At 39.9% G+C, this 17,847-nt stretch overlaps 1 protein-coding gene across 2 annotated transcripts in view; it reads right to left on the bottom strand.

The window, feature by feature from the left end:
- Positions 1–17,847, bottom strand: part of LOC101904435 (zinc finger protein 665-like) — a 36,355-nt gene that overhangs the window by 10,880 nt on the left and 7,628 nt on the right. For both annotated transcript variants that reach the window (XM_024979267.2, XM_010815355.4), the window contains 2 exons: positions 12,513–12,584; positions 11,153–11,235 (listed from right to left, as the gene is read on the bottom strand). In XM_024979267.2, coding sequence (XP_024835035.1) covers positions 11,153–11,167 — 15 coding nt within the window. In that variant the 5' untranslated portion in view covers positions 11,168–11,235; positions 12,513–12,584. The remainder of the gene's footprint in view (positions 1–11,152; positions 11,236–12,512; positions 12,585–17,847) is intronic.

The following is a 17,847-nucleotide window of genomic DNA, read 5'->3' as shown; positions in this document are numbered from 1 at the left end:
TCAAAATCCATGAAGTATATAAACATAAAGCTCAACACTGTTTTGGCTATATAGAAGTGTCAGATATTATGTTCTACCCAGTGAGTGCAATTCATTATCTAGATGAGGTACAGTATGAGTGGTGTCTTCAGAGATGACAAAATCCACAGCACTTTTAATGGAAAGGTCAAAATTTTCAGTTATGATGTTGATAACAGCAGCAAGGATCAAAAGTGTCTGAAGGCTTCCTGTTGCTCTAAATTACTGTAATACTACTCTAAACATTAAATAAGTACTTTACAGGCAAGAACCTGTCATCAATGTAATAGCTCATTAAAGAATGATCTGTTCCCACCTTACAGAAGAAAACCTGTGTCACAGACACTCTGAGAAACTCGACTCAGATCAAGAAGGTTAAGAAATGTTACATGAAGCACCTGAACTCAGAAGCTTGGGCTCAGCAACTGAAGCTTAAGCATCTAACAGTTAAGTAATACAGAGAACATTAAAAGTCCTTTGACAGAGGGCTTCTAAAGAAAACTTGAAAGAAGTCCAAGGTGAGCCTCCTCCCTGCCCCTCTGTCTTCTCTGCAAGGGGAGCAGCTCTCGGGCCTTGGGCCTTCATCCCTTGAAAATGGACACCTGTGCCAAATTAGTCTCTACCCCCTCCCTGATCAGGAGAAGCTCCTCCCTGTTGAGTGATCACTGTCCACAGTGGTGGTGAAGGACTGGAGACACTGACCCATGAGAGCCACAGCAGCTTGGCAGCCCCAGGTCCCCCCAGCCATCTCACTTATTCCTAGCCTCAGCTTCCAAACCAGTGCCATTTCAAAGGACTTTGACACAGCAGCCAAGTTCCCTGGAGCTGGAGCTGCCACAGCAAGGGTGGCTGGCTCCAGGCCTGGAAGTGGGACTGTGTTTGGGAGCTTCATCACTGTTATGCCAGGAACCCTTCTCTCAAACAATAGCTCTTCTATGCCATGGGCTTGGCCCTCAAAGGCCATGGGGCTCTTTTGCCTGATGGTGGTCTAGCTCATCTTCTTCACAATACGAAGGAGCTGTTTCCACCTCCCATAGTTCTTTCTCCTTTGTCTGCCCTGTATGTTCCCTTTCCTGTAACTCCTCAGGCAGCCTGGGGAAAGTGGTGGGCTCAGGGTTTGGCAGAAGGAAAACAAATAAATATTGTATTAATATGAAAAAAAAAAAAGTCCACAGTGAACAATTTGGAATGGCATGAAAGGTCATTATAGACGTGGATACAGAAACAACTGTTAGTAATTTACTACTTAAAAAACTAACAGGATCGTTTAGAAAATTCCAAGGCCACAGATTATACTGATAACATAATTTCAACTGAAAAAAAAAAAAAGGTGATATGTAGTTTTAAAATCATGATGTCAGGTTATTTATTTGACTTTTTTCTTGTTTCTTGAGTTATGCCTGTATTGCTATGAACTTTCCCCTTAGGACTGCTTTTATAGTGTCCCACAGGTTTTGGGTTGTTGTGTTTTCATTTTCATTCGTTTCTATGCAAATTTTGATTTCTTTTTTGATTTCTTCTGTGATTTGTTGGCTATTCAGTAGCGTGTTGTTCAGCCTCCATATGTTGGAATTCTTAATAGTTTTTCTCCTGTAATTGAGATCTAATCTTACTCCATTGTGGTCAGAAAAGATGCATGGAATGATTTCAATTTTTTTGAATTTACAAGGCTAGATTTATGGCCCAGGATGTGATCTATCCCAGAGAAGGTTCCGTGTGCGCTTGAGAAAAAGGTGAAATTCATTGTTTTGGGATGAAATGTCCTATAGATATCAATTAGGTCTAACTGGTCTATTGTATCGTTTAAAGTTTGTGTTTCCTTGTTAATTTTCTGTTTAGTTGATCTATCCATAGGTGTGAGTGGGGTATTAAAGTCTCCCACTATTATTGTGTTATTGTTAATTTCTCCTTTCATACTTGTTAGCATTTGTCTTGCATATTGCAGTGCTCCTATGTTGGATGCATATATATTTATAATTGTTATATCTTCTTCTTGGATTGATCCTTTGATCATTATGTAGTGACCATCTTTGTCTCTTTTCACAGCCTTTGTTTTAAAGTCTATTTTATCTGATATGAGTATTGCTACTCCTGCTTTCTTTTGGTCCCTATTTGCACAGAAAATCTTTTTCCAGCTCTTCACTTTCAGTCTGTATGTGTCCCCTGTTTTGAGGTGGGTCTCTTGTAGACAACATATGTAGGGGTCTTGTTTTTATATCCATTCAGCCAGTCTTTGTCTTTTGGTTGGGGCATTCAACCCATTTACGTTTAAGGTAATTATTGATAAGTATGATCCCGTTGCCATTTACTTTATTGTTTTGGGTTCGAATTTATACACCCTTTTTGTGTTTCCTGTCTAGAGAATATCCTTTAGTATTTGTTGGAGACCTGGTTTAGTGGTGCTGAATTCTCTCAGCTTTTGCTTGTCTGTAAAGCTTTTGATTTCTCCTTCATATTTGAATGAGATCCTTGCTGGTACAATAATCTGGGCTGTAGGTTATTTTCTTTCATCACTTTAAGTATGTCTTGCCATTCCCTTCTGGCTTGAAGAGTTTCTATGAAAGATCAGCTGTTATCCTTATGGGAATTCCCTTGTGTGTTATTTGTTGTTTTTCCCTTGCTGCTTTTAATATTTGTTCTTTGTGTTTGATCTTTGTTAATTTGATTAATATGTGTCTTGGGGTGTTTCACCTTGGGTTTATCCTGTCTGGGACTCTCTGGGTTTCTTGGACTTGAGTGATTATTTCCTTCCCCATTTTAGGGAAGTTTTCAACTATTATCTCCTCAAGTATTTTCTCATGGTCTTTCTTTTGTCTTCTTCTTCCGGGACTCCTATGATTCGAATGTTGTAGTGTTTAATATTGTCCTGGAGGTATCTGAGATTGTCCTCATTTCTTTTAATTCGTTTTAATTCTTTTAACTCTACACTTAAAGCAACTAGAAAAGGAAGAAATGAAGAACCCCAGGGTTAGTAGAAGGAAAGAAATGTTAAAAATTAGGGCAGAAATAAATGCAAAAGAAACAAAAGAGACCATAGCAAAAATCAACAAAGCCAAAAGCTGGCTCTTTGAGAGGATAAATAAAATTGACAAACCATTAGCCAGACTCATCAAGAAACAAAGGGAGAAAAATCAAATCAATAAACTTAGAAATGAAAATGGAGAGACCACAACAGACAATACAGAAATACAAACGATCACAAGAGACTACTACCAGCAATTATATGCCAATAAAATAGACAACGTGGAAGAAATGGACAAATTCTTAGAAAAGTACAACTTTCCAAAACTCGACCAGGAAGAAATAGAAAATCTTAACAGACCCATCACAAGCTCGGAAATTGAAACTGGAATCAGAAATCTTCCAGCAAACAAAAGCCCAGGTCCAGATGGCTTCACAGCTGAATTCTACCAAAAATTTAGAGAAGAGCTAACACCTATCCTACTCAAACTCTTCCAGAAAATTGCAGAGGAAGGTAAACTTCCAAACTCATTCTATGAGGCCACCATCACCCTAATACCAAAACCTGACAAAGATGCCACAAAAAAAGAAAACTACAGGCCAATGTCACTGATGAACATAGATGCAAAAATCCTTAACAAAATTCTAGCAATCAGAATCCAACAACACATTAAAAAGATCATACACCATGACCAAGTGGGCTTTATCCCAGGGATGCAAGGATTCTTCAATATCCGCAAATCAATCAATGTAATACAACACATTAACAAATTGAAAAATAAAAACCATATGATTATCTCAATAGATGCAGAGAAAGCCTTTGACAAAATTCAACATCCTTTTATGATAAAAACTCTCCAGAAAGCAGGAATAGAAGGAACATACCTCAACATAATAAAAGCTATACATGACAAACCCACAGCAAACATTACCCTCAATGGTGAAAAATTGAAAGCATTTCCTCTAAAGTTAGGAACAAGACAAGGGTGTCCACTTTCACCATTACTATTCAACATAGTTTTGGAAGTTTTGGCCACAGGAATCAGAGCAGAAAAAGAAATAAAAGGAATCCAAATTGGAAAAGAAGTAAAACTCTCACTGTTTGCAGATGACATGATCCTCTACATAGAAAACCCTAAAGATTCCATCAGAAAATTACTAGAACTAATCAATGAATATAGTAAAGTTGCAGGATATAAAATCAACACACAGAAATCCCTTGACTTCCTATACACTAATAATGAGAAAATAGAAAGAGAAATTAAGGAAACAATCCCATTCACCATTGCAACAAAAAGAATAAAATATTTAGGAATGTATCTACCTCAGGAAACTAAAGACCTATATATAGAAAACTATAAAACACTGGTGAAAGAAATCAAAGAGGACACTAATAGATGGAGAAATATACCATGTTCATGGATTGGAAGAATCAATATAGTGAAAATGAGTATACTACCCAAAGCAATTTATAGATTCAATGCAATCCCTATCAAGCTACCAACGGTATTCTTCACAGAGCTAGAACAAATAATTTCACAATTTGTATGGAAATACAAAAAACCTCGAATAGCCAAAGCAATCTTGAGAAAGAAGAATGGAACTGGAGGAATCAACCTGCCTGACTTCAGGCTCTACTACAAAGCCACAGTCATCAAGACAGTGTGGTACTGGCACAAAGACAGAAATATCGATCAATGGAACAAAATAGAAAGCCCAGAGATAAATCCACACACATATGGACACCTTATCTTTGACAAAGGAGGCAAGAATATACAATGGATTAAAGACAATCTCTTTAACAAGTGGTGCTGGGAAAACTGGTCAACCACTTGTAAAAGAATGAAACTAGAACACTTTCTAACACCATACACAAAAATAAACTCAAAATGGATTAAAGATCTAAACATAAGACCAGAAACTATAAAACTCCTAGAGGAGAACATAGGCAAAACACTCTCTGACATACATCACATCAGGATCCTCTATGACCCACCTCCCAGAATATTGGAAATAAAACCAAAAATAAACAAATGGGACCTAATTAAACTTAAAAGCTTCTGCACATCAAAGGAAACTATAAGCAAGGTGAAAAGACAGCCTTCAGAGTGGGAGAAAATAATAGCAAATGAAGCAACTGACAAACAACTAATCTCAAAAATATACAAGCAACTCCTACAGCTCAATTCCAGAAAAATAAATGACCCAATCAAAAAATGGGCCAAAGAACTAAACAGACATTTCTCCAAAGAAGACATACAGATGGCTAACAAACACATGAAAAGATGTTCAACATCACTCATTATCAGAGAAATGCAAATCAAAACCACTATGAGGTACCATTTCACACCAGTCAGAATGGCTGTGATCCAAAAGTCTACAAGTAATAAATGCTGAAAAGGGTGTGGAGAAAAGGGAACCCTCTTACACTGTTGGTGGGAATGCAAACTAGTACAGCCACTATGGAGAACAGTGTGGAGATTCCTTAAAAAACTGGAAATAGAACTGCCTTATGACCCAGCAATCCCACTGCTGGGCATATGTGGGGAGCGAGCTCCGCCCGTGGCAAAGGTCATGAGGAAGGAGGCTTGACATACGCAAAGGCGGGATCAAGCCTCAGGAGTCTCCCTGGAAATTCTCGAGCATTTACACCCAAAACCAGAGTCTGCCTACTTTCTGCTTTGTGCTTTCACCTACACCTCTGACTTTACGGGGGGCTGTCCCCCACTACCTCTCTGAAAAAAGTTAGCTTACAGCTCCAGTTAATAATTCCTGGGTGTGACAGTGTTTAACCTACAAACTCCTTTGGAAATCCTCTAGCCTGCCTGAATAGGTTTTTCCGGCCACATGTGATTGTTCAGAGCCTCCCAACTGTGAGAGGCAGGAGATGTTCTAAACTGTCTAAACACAGATTCTTTTGAGTAGTTAAAAGATTGATTAGAAATTGTATTGGTGAAGGGATTTTCACTTGTTGGGCCAATGTTTGCTGCTAAGTTTCCATATCCCTTACCTGCTGTGTCCCTGGCAGTGTATTGATTAATATAATTGGTGTAAGTAGTAGCTTTAATGTTTGTAACCTGGGACCCTTGAGTTAATTCTTTTTCTTGTTGTAGCCCACCACACCTTTGCTCTGTAGAAATGCAACTTTATCTAATGCTTTTGGAGGGTGGCTCCTGACCAATCACCTTTAGAGAAAAATAAGTTTTCTGAAGAAAGGGTCTTAAAATGTTAACAGGCCTCCGGGCCAGAAGATGATGCAAATCACCTAAGCTTTTGCATATGATAAGTTTGCAGGAAGAAAGCCTGGCTTGCTGCCTGACTCTACCCCTTCCCCCCTTATCCTCTATGCATAACTTAAGGTATAAAAACTACTTTGAAAAATAAAGTGCGGGCCTTGTTCACCGAAACTTGGTCTCACCATGTCGTTCTTTCTCTTACCTTCTGGCTGAATTATTCAGCCTCTTTTCTCCACTGAATTTCCTCACTGAGCTATCCTTATTTCAGCCTCTTTTCTTCACTGAATTTTACTGAGCTATCCTCATTCTATTACTCTTTATATCTTTAATTAACATTTAATTAAGCAGTTGTTTCCTGATCTTCACCTACGCCGTCTCTCCTTCGAATACCCTGGATCAGCCGGGGCTGGTCCCCGGCAGGCATACACACTGAGGAATCCAGAATTGAAAGAGACACGTGTAACCCAATGTTCACTGCAGCACTGTTTATAATAGCCAGGACATGGAAGCAACCTAGATGTCCATCAGCAGATGAATGGATAAGAAAGCTTTGGTACATATACACAATGGAGTATTACTCAGCCATTGAAAAGAATACATTTGAATCCGTTCTAATGAGATGGATGAAACTGGAGCCTATTATACAGAGTGAAGTAAGCCATAAAGAAAAACACCAATACAGTACACTAATGCATATATATGGAATTTAGAAAAATGGTAACAATAACCCTGTATATGAGACAGCAAAAGAGACACCGATGTATAGAACAGTCTTTTGGACTTTGTGGGAGAGGGAGAGGGTGGGATGATTTGGGAGAATGGCATGGAAACACGTATAATATTATGCCAGTCCAGGTCTGATGCATGATACTGGATGCTTGGGGCTGGTGCACTGGGACGACCCAGAGGGATGGTATGGGGAGGGAGGAGGGAGGAGGGTTCAGGATGGGGAACACATGTATACCTGTGGCAGATTTATTTTGATATATGGCAAAACCAATAAAATATTGTAAAGTTAAATTTAAAAAAAAGTATCATTTGAAAAAAAAATCATGATGTCTTCTATCTAAACCACAGACTTGCACATGCATGCATGCTTATCTATAAAAAATTAACTGACATGAAAGAATCGGTCTTTTGACAGATTTTTTGGAAAATTTTATATCATCCTTTTATTTACATGTATTTCAACATCTTTCAGATGATAAAAATGTATCCTTTGTACTCAGCTGAGTTTGTCAACAGGATTCTACACTACGCTACCAAAAGAAAACTTGTGAAAACATTAAAAAAAAAAAAGAATACTTGAATTCAATTCATAATAAAATTACCATATACAAAGATACAAATACAATTTTATCCTTTTAAATTTACATAACAAGGCATTAACAGAAGCCAAAGATTTTCTTTGCTTTTTTTTCCATTAATAAAACAGTGATTTGAAATTCGAAGAGTCATTAGATTATGACAAAAAAAAGTATCACAATAGCAAAGTAAAAAAACTTCTTGGAGAATTAAAAATCATGGCAAAAAAGAATATGGAAAAAAATATAGTTATTAAGCAAGACTATCTCAAGACTATCTCATGATGATAGGAAGGAAACATTCAATACATTCCTTCTGAAATTACAGTGGCATGAAAGGAGCTGTCCTGGGGGCCTGTCTTTCACCACCATACGATGCACATGAGCAGGGGCCACAGGAAGTAACAAGAGGAAAATCCCAGGGCAAGAGCCACAGAGTTTGTCAGAGAGGTGAAACAGGTAGTACTCACGTTTGTGAGGACATGGAAAGGTGAAAAGTGAAAGGATGGAAAAAGACAGAACATCCTAAAGAGAGCAGGGGAGACTGTTATATCAGACAAAATAAACTGAAGAAAAAAAAAAAACTGCAACGAGATAAATATTGTATAATGATAAATGGTCAATTTACCAAAAAGCTGTAACAAGTAAAAATATATATACATCTAACATTAGATATCTCAGAAAAATGAAGCAAACATTGAACACGCATGTACAGACCACATGGCCCAACAAAAGCATAAAACACATGTATCTCAAGGACACATAAAACATTCTCTATGAGAGACTACATATTAGGCCAAAATTAACTATCTTAAGAGACTGATACCAGAAAAGTATCTTCCCTAACAACAACGAAATCAGATCAGATCAGTTGCTCAATCGTGTCCAACTCTTTGCAACCCCATGAATCACAGCACACCAGGCCACCCTGTCCATCATCAACTCCTGGAATTCACTCAGACTCACGTCCATCAAGTCAGTGATGCCATCCAGCCATCTCATTCTCTGTCGTTCCCTTCTCCTCCTGCCCCCAATCCCTCCCAGCATCAGAGTCTTTTCCAATGAGTCAACTCTTCGCATGAGGTGGCCAAAGTAAACACACACAAAAAAAGACAATTTCTCAAATGTGGACATTAAACAGCTCACTCTTACACCACAAATGGCTCTAAGAAAAAAACCACATGGAAATTTTTAAATACATGGATGAAAATGAAAAGACAATATTACAAAATTTATAACACACAGAGAACACTGTACTAAAAGGAAAGTCTGAACTGTTAAATGCTTACAGTAAAAAAGAGACAAGATCTTAAATCTGAAATCTATTTTTAGACCTCTAGGAAGCAGAAAACAGAAAACAAACTAAACTCGTTTAGCAGAAGGAAAAAGGTAAATAAGAAACCAGAGATACAATAGAAAGTAGAAAAATATAAAAATCAACGAACCAAGAGTTGATGTTTTGAAAAAACTGTATAGGAAAACCCCCACCTAGACTAAGGGAATGAGAAAAAAAGATTCAAATAACTAAAAACAGATATGAAACAGGAGTGATTATAACTGAGGTCAAAGAAAGTTTCTAAAGTACTATGACCAATAATGCCTATAATAACAGAATATAGGAGATACTGACAAATTCTCAGAAACATACAAACTATTTTACTTATTAAGAAATAAAAAAAGTGAGAAGCATTGAAAGTGAAAGTGTTAGCCACTCAGTCATGTCTGACTCTTTGTGACCTCATGGACTGTAGCCCACAAGGCTCCTCTGTCCATGGAATTTCTCCAGACAAGAATACTGGACTAGAGAGCCTCTCCTTTCTCCAGGCAATCTTCCGACCCAGGGATAAAACCTGGGTCTCCCACACTGCAGGCAGATTCTTTATGATTTGAGTCACTAGGGAAGCCCATTATAACTAGAGAGATTTGAAAAGTAGTCAGAAACCTCTAAGAAAAATACAGGACCAAATTCTACCAAACATTTACAAAAGAATTACCACTAATCCTGCTAATTCTATGCAGCAAGCACGATTCTAATAGTTTGATGATTTTCCAAAGACACAAGAAAGGAAAACTAGAAACCAATACCCCTGACAAATACTGATGCAAAATTAAAATACTTACAAACCAACTTCAACACATATTTAAAAGATCTGGAGAAACAGACACAGAGAACAGACGGAGCGAGAGGGGAGGAAGGAGAGGTTGAGATGTATGGAGAGAGTAACACGGAAACTTACATTACCATATATAAAGTAGAGAGCCAATGTGATTTGCTGACTGACTCAGGGAACTCAAATAGTGGCTCTTTAACAACCTACAGGGGTGGGATAGGGAGGAAGATGGGAGAGAGGGGACATATGTATACCTATGGCTGATTCATGTTGGTATTTGGCAGAAAACAACAACTTCTGTAAAGCAATTATCCATCAATTAAAATAATTTAAATAAATAAATAAAAAGATTTGACACCATAACCAAACCGATTTTATTCATGTAAGGCAAGGAGAAGTCCATATACAAAAATCAATTAGTATGACACACTACATTAACAGATTAAAGGGGAAAAAAAACAGGATCATCTCGATGCAGGAAAAACCATTCAACAAAAATTTGACAACCTTTCAAGATGGAACACTCAACAAACTACAAACAATACATTATACCAACATCAACATAATAAATGCCATTATGAAAAGAGAACAACAATGGGGAAAGAACGAAAGCTTTTCCTCTGAGGTCAAGAAGAAGGCAAGGATGCACACTCTGCACTACAGTTCAACAAAGCACTAAAACCCTTAGAGCAATTAGATGAGAAAAAGAAATCAAAGGTACCCAAATTGAAAAAGAAGTAAACTTATCTTCTTTCCAACATGACAAAGTTTCATCAGTAAAAATCATAAAGAATACAAAAGAAACATGCTATATCAAAAAAGGTTCTTTAATAACCACCAAAGGATCAATCAACCAATTAACTCATTAAAACTGCCATGACAATCTTTGTAGAAGCAGAATAAAACATGGTGAATGTCAGAGAACTATTCAAAGAGCAAACAGCAAAACTCTTGAAGAAGGAAGATGGAGGTCTTTCTATTTCAACAACTATTACAAGGTAATCAAGGTGATGTGGTACTGGTATAAAAACAGATAAATAAACCCACTGAACAGAACATAGTACTCAGACATACTTCTTTGTGTATATGTAAAGTATATTCACAAGGATGTCAAGATACACAAAAGGGAAAGGACAGGCTCAACTGATCTGATTCCCAGATTTGACCAGCTATTGTGCATACTAACACGTGACTTCCACATGCAGTTTCCTTACCCTGGTTGACAGCAGACAGAGCATCCAGATAGGCCCTAAGCAATCCCTGCTGCCCAAGAGTACTGAGACCCTGTTTCCAACCTGTGGGAGAGAAGTCCTGCCCAGGATGGTGCCCAGGGGACCCTCCTCACAAGGGCCAGGTCACCAGGTCATGGGGAGATGGGATCTAAGTGGAGACGACAGGGCCTGAGGGAAGGCCCCAGGTGAGTGTGCGTGTACAGGAGTCACACAGGACACTCCAAAGTCAGACACGATTAGTGAGTCCAGAGAAGGGCATTTCAGGAAAGACAGACTAAATATGACCTTACCTGAGAAACAGCCATGCCTCACTCCTTTTCTTTCCTCTTTCTTAACTTCAGGGCTTCCTCAGGCAACACAAGTCTTCAGAGGTCTATCATTAAAGTTGAAAACATACTGTTTAATGCTTAGAGTCAACACATCCCCTTCCTGAGCCCCAACCACACACACAGCAAAGCCCTCACCACGAGGAACAGACAGCCCCCTGTGGCCACTGTCTCAGGAGGGACTCAGGACAGTCAACTCCCGCAGAGAGACCAACATGGGACTTTCCCACACTTTCCCTCAGATCACACTCCCCTCCTGGTGAGGCCTCACGTACACAGCAGCAGGAGGCACCTCCGCTGACCAGGCAATCTCCTTCAGGTCACACAGCAGGCCCTGATCCATCCCCACTCAGAACAGAGCATCCCCTCCTCAGCCCAGATCTGAGCCCTCAGGACTGGGAGGACTCAGAGTCCTGATGCTCAGTGAGGGATCCAGACTGGAATCAACTGGGGCATCTTAAACACTCTCGAGCTGTGGATCAACACAAACTACCTGAAGGGAAATCTCTGGTCAGAGGGTACAAAACATGTGTGTCGGGAGCCGCGTTAGGCATTACTGACAAAATGGGAGGCACGGCCCCAACCCCCTCTCCTTGTCCCACAGGCACAGACCCGGGATGAAGGAGTTAGGTCTTGTGATTCTGACTTGTTTTTTCCTTTCCTCAGTTGAGTTGACTGAAAAGAATGTTAAGGTGCTTATTGTCCTTGAGAGGAGGATGAGAAGGCACAAAGCCTTGTGCAGTTGTGCCCAGAGAAGAATCCATAAAGTTGACATTTGTTCAAGGATCTTTACAAAGAGTGTTCCAGGATGAGCACGTAGGCTGCAGCTTGAGGCCATGGGAAGGATTGTCATCTGAGACCTATTCGTGAGGGAAATGTTTATGGCAAAGGAAGTTTGCTGAATTTAGGGTTTAGGAATAATTAAGAATAGTTAGAAGCTAAAAATTTAAGGAATGTTGTAGTGCTAGCATATTTTACTATAGCTTATAGAGATTAGGAATTTCAGAGATATTAATAGCTAGAAGCCATTTCAGGAGATAGTGAACTTAGGGTGCTAGGGGCAAACAGGATTTAGAAAGGTAAGAAATAAACTGAGGAATGTGGTATGCAGCCCAGACATAAGCATGAGTTACAATGTAATCACAAGTTAAACAGGATTCTGAGAGAATTGCTGAAGTAGAAACTCTGTTTGAAGGGCAACAATGTTTTATGGAGACAATAAATCTGGGTGAGGGGAAACTGAAAATGCCAAACTTCTGGCCTAATGCTTTTGTCAAAGTATAAAAGAGAACCTGAAGCTTGAAATAAACATGCAGTCCCCTACCTTGAGTCAGAGGCTGCATCATTCTCCGCCGACACCACTCATCTCTTCAGGCTGATTCCCTGGCTGCTGGAGCTGGACTCCGGGACATGTGTACGCAAAATGGATCATCAATGACAAGTGAAGCCTGGACTGAGCACCATTCAGAGCAGAAAAGCACCCCCAATTCTCTTTTCCTTTACCAGCCTTACTAAGGTGTAACTAACAAAAATGGTATAAATGTACTGTGTACAAAGTGATCATGTGATAGACTCATACACTGAATAATTAATATACTCGAGTAAGTTATACATCCACCTATGAGTACACTGTATTATATCCCTGTGGGCGAATCTTAAGGATACAGAAACACTACAGGGCAGCATGAAGTACCTCAGATCCCCAGAACTTACTTATTTTACAACTGAAAACCTCTACTCTTTGACTACCAGTGCCCAATTTCCTCTTCCACTCAGCTCCTGGAAACAGCCTTATTACTCGATGGCTTTATGAGTTTGACAATTCTAGTTTCCACATACTGTCTGTCCTCCTTTGTCAGGCTTATTTAACTTGGCATAATGTTCTCTAGGTTCATTCATTCTGGCATAAATGCAGGATCCTTGATTTTTATATTTATATATAGAGAAAAAATAGTTCATGAATATACAGTATATAATAAATATTTCTATACCACACTTCTGTTACCTATACTTTTGTCAAGAGACATCTGGGCTGTGTCTACGCCTTGGCTACTGCAAATCCAGTCACACTCATGGGACTGTGGACATATCCCTGAAAAACTGATTGCTTTTCCTTTGGATATCTGTCAGAAATGGGTTTGATAGACTGTAGGCCTGTTCTATATTAACTTGTTAAGGAACTTCCATTTTCCAACATAGCAGTACCATTTACATTACCACCAACAGTGCAGTTAAGATTCCGTGTTTTCTGTACTGTGCCTGTATGTGTGCTTATTTGGGGAGGGACAGGAGTGGATAACAGAGAACGCAGCCTGGCAGCAAGACAGTTGCAGCTACATCTTCTAGAGGATAAGCCTCCAGGCTGCAGATCACTGTGGCATCGCTGCCCTCTGATTTTTTGGAGCCATCCTCCCCTACGTCATAGGACTTTATGACTCTTTTCAGGTTGGGCCCAGAGATCCCTATCGAGCAGGACCACCTTATAACAAGCATTCTGTGATCTTAACCTTAGTACTCCTATTTTCCCGGCAGGACTCAAACAAACTTACCAACTTTCATGGTGTCCAACAGAGTGTCCACAGAGCCCACAATGAGCCTCGGACCCTCTTATACAAACACAAAGCATTCCAAGCCCTGATAACTCATGCATGAGGCAAAATACAAAAGAGGACACCCAAGGATCCACAGACACAAGACACCATATTTTCATTTACAGTGAGTGATCCAGGTCAAACATCAAAATCTCCAAAGACTATGAAAACGACGGATCATTCCAATGATGCACATGGCCCACTGAGACCTCAGCATCTTCCAAGGAAACAATCCAGATTCTCTTGGCATCTTCGCAAATGCACATGAAGCTTTCTTCACTGGCAACCCCAAGTACACAATGATACCAAAGTTGATGCAAAAAATGACCGGAGATGTTCCCTGTTTTTCTATGGTGCCTGCCTGTTAAAAGAGCCAACAAAAGCCAGGGAGTGGAGTGGATGCTGGGGGCACCTGCTAGAACCAGCCCCTCAAGCCCAAGGCTCCCATCCTCCTGCACCCACAGGTATCTGCGGTATTCAGCTCAACCCATGTCCAGTCATCTAAAGACATTTCCAGTATCAGGTACTGCAGCCACGCTGGGAAGAAGAGGAACACTATGAGCCCTAAAAAGAGGGGAACCAGGAAGGACTCAAAATAACCCGTGAAGAAGGGCATTAATTTCTGCTGATGGCAACTGATACAGAGGCAATAAACCTGGGTAACATGAGAGAGACTGTTAGGAGGGGATGGGGAGACCTCTATGAGCCTAGACTTGAAGAGTGACAAAGGGCCTGAGCCAGGGTGACCTGAAGATGAGAAAAGGAACTACAACACCAGACAGAAATGGTTTTGGTATTTGGAAATAGAAAAAAGGTAAATGAGACCAGGACAGGTTGAACCATGAGCAAAGGGTCAGCTCCGGGGATGAGGCTGGAGACACTGACAGGGCCCTGAGCTTGACAGAGGGCTGTGGAGCCACAGCGATGAGTCAAGCTTTTGTCCAAGAACAAATGAAAGCCCAGTGGAGGTCTGAACATCAGGACGTAAAACAACAAAAAAAAATCTCCCTTCAGATTTAGCCTTATTCATAGAAGTCATCTAATTCTGAGCCTGTGATCCTGCCCCATCCTACAGTCTTCCTTTTCATTTTTCATTCAGGGAGGACTGGGATCTATTTAAAATTCGAATTACCACCAGAAACTCCCTCCAACCCAGAACTGCCACACACAGACACACAGCCAATTTGGCTAATCATTTCAGGGGTCAGTGTTGCTCACACTCAGAATTTCAGTCTAGTCTCTCATTTCCATGTTACAAGTGGGCTCCCTCAGGCCCAGAGAGAAGCCGTTTATGAGAAGGTCTGAGCTGAGTGAAGAGAACCGGGTATAACTGAATAATGAAATGGGAGGCTGAAGGGCAAGAGGGCCAAGTTTGTCCTTATTGCCCATCCCATTTAACACCAGAAACATCTGTCATGTATCTGAGCAAAAGAAACTTTTCTTTCAAGATTGGGTCAAAGTGATACCAAGCAGGTAATTCTTTATTATAAGACTGCAGTAAAATATTTTAAAAACACAGAATTTCACATATATATCCACTGGTACAAAAAACAGTGTAAGCAGTCAGCTTAGAAACATGATCTGAGCAATCTGTTTCATTATGAATAGAGAGGCTCTGTTGGAGGTTCCAGGTCAATCCAGCCCATCCTTCCTCAGTTGCACAGAAAAGTTAAAAAGGTACCTGAGGGAAACATCTTCATATCAACACACAGCTCACTTTTTTTCACTGATCATAGAAAATGGAGAAAACAGACCATTGGACTAACCAGTTAAAGTAGGTTTTTTTTTCTTTTTTTGAAAGGAAAGAATGAAGCATTTTATTTTGTTGGTTTTATCATGTTAAATGTTCTTTTATTTTCCCTTTTCTCAAAGAAATGCTTTTAATTTCACAAGATCTAATGTCATACCTCTGTTATTCTCTGGTAAAGAGCTGAGACCAGAAATATCCATTTGTGTGTGCACACATAAACACATACACACAATTCATGTCCTTGGTAAAACCACAGTTGAAAATATGTCTATTTTATTACACGATGTTGAGAGGGTAACAGGCAGGAAGGCCAGGGGGTCTCCAAATGGAGGAAATAGGCTGCAAGTGTCAGGCATTTTTATCTCCTTTAAGCAGCAGGAGGAAACAAACTGGGTCTCCAAAGGGAGGAAATAGGTTGCAAGTGTCAGACATTTTTAACTCTCTTAAGCAGCAGGAGGAAACAAACTACCGATATTTTTTTCCTTCTCTGTACAAATTTAAAAGGAGGTTTCACTTAAAATACTGTGTTGTCATAATGACACCTGGGGTCAGACACTCAAGACTATCAGGACTGAAGGTGCCCAGGGGTCCCCACACAAGCTCCTGTTTACAGCTGAGGAACCCCGGGTATTAATAACTGTTGGGGGCCAATTCGTCGATTTCCTTTTAGATACTGGGCAACTTACTCCGTGCTTACTGAAGCCCCTGGCCCACTTCCTTCCCAATCCGCTTCCATAATGGGACTGTCTGGACAAGCCAAAGGGTATTATTTCAGTTATTCTTTACGTTGTAACTGAGATTCTGTGCTATTTTCACACGAGTTTCTGATTGTGCCAGAGTCTCCCTCACCCCTTTTGGGGAGGAATATACTGAACAAGGTTGACACCTCTGTTTTCATAAATATGGAGCCCTCCCTTTCTCTCCCTTTAGTTGAACAAAATATAAATCCTAGAGTACGGGCTGATGGAAAATCTGTGGGTCAAGCACAAAATGCTATTCCTATAGTTGTCAAGCTCAAAGACCCACTTATTTCCACATAAGAAGCAGTATCCACTGAAAACTGAGGTTAAGGAAGGGTTAAAACCCATCATCGAAAATTTAAAGGAGCAGGGACTATTAGTTCCATGTAACAGTCCATGCAACACTCCTATTTTTGATATAAAGAAATCAAATGGTAAATGGAGACTAGTTCAAGATTTACAAATAATAAACGAGGCTGTAGTTCCTTTACACCCTGTGGTGCCTAATCCTTATACTCTATTGTCTGAAATTCCTGAACGAGCCAAATATTTCTCAGTAATTGATTTAAAAGATGCTTTCTATGCTGTGCCTTTGGCGGAAGAAAGCAAATTTCTATTTGCCTTTGAAGACCCTATGCACCCAGCTTCTCAGTTAACCTGGACAGTTTTGCCCCAGGGATTTCGTGACAGTCCTCACTTATTTGGACAAAGTTTGTCATGGGATCTACAAAACTTTAATAGCTCTGAAGCGGTGGTGTTACAATATGTAGATGATATTTTGCTCTGTGCTGAGACAGAGGAAGCTTGTTCAGGAGCCTCAGAAGATTTCTTAAACTTTCTGGCAGGCTGCAGTTATAAGGCATCAAGAGAAAAGGCTCAGATTTGTCAACAATCTGTTAGATATCTGGGCCTAATTATATCAGAAGGGACTAGGACCATAGGCCCTAAGAAAATTAAATCCATACTAAATCATCCCCTACCTATGACTTTAAGACAATTGAGAAGATTTCTGGGAATCACAGGCTACTGTCATATTTGGATTCTGGGTTATGGGGAACTTGCCCAGCCTTTACATAAACTTATAGCTGAAACTCAGCAGGCCCCAACAGACAAACTGGTTTGGTCTCCAGATACTCAAAAGGCTTTTAAGTTTCTTCAGACTGCCCTCCTGCAAGCTCCTGCTTTGGGCTTGCTACAGGGTCAGGATTTAATTTGTCACTGAAAGAAAAGGTATGGCCTTGGAATTTTGACACAAGCCTGAGGGCTTCACGAGCAATCTACCGCTTATCTAAGCAGAAAATTAGATGTAATTTCATGTGGGTGGGCCCACTGCCTAAGCGTAATTGGGGCAGCGGCTTTATTAGCACCTGAAGCTTTAAAAATAATTAATGGACAAAACCTTACTGTACTGACTTCTCATAAAGTGAGTGGAATCTTAAATTCTAAGGTTAATATTTGGATGGCAGACAGTAGACTTCTTAAATATCAGTCATTATTGTTAGAAGGACCAGTAACTAAGCTGAAAGTTTGTGGAAATTTAAATCCTGCCACTTTCCTTCCTGAGAAGGAAAATGAAAC

Source organism: Bos taurus, chromosome 18, assembly GCF_002263795.3.
Source record: "Bos taurus isolate L1 Dominette 01449 registration number 42190680 breed Hereford chromosome 18, ARS-UCD2.0, whole genome shotgun sequence".
Classification (NCBI taxonomy): domain Eukaryota; kingdom Metazoa; phylum Chordata; class Mammalia; order Artiodactyla; family Bovidae; genus Bos; species Bos taurus.
Note: the sequence above shows the minus strand (reverse complement) of the source record. Positions and strands in the feature narration are given on the sequence as shown.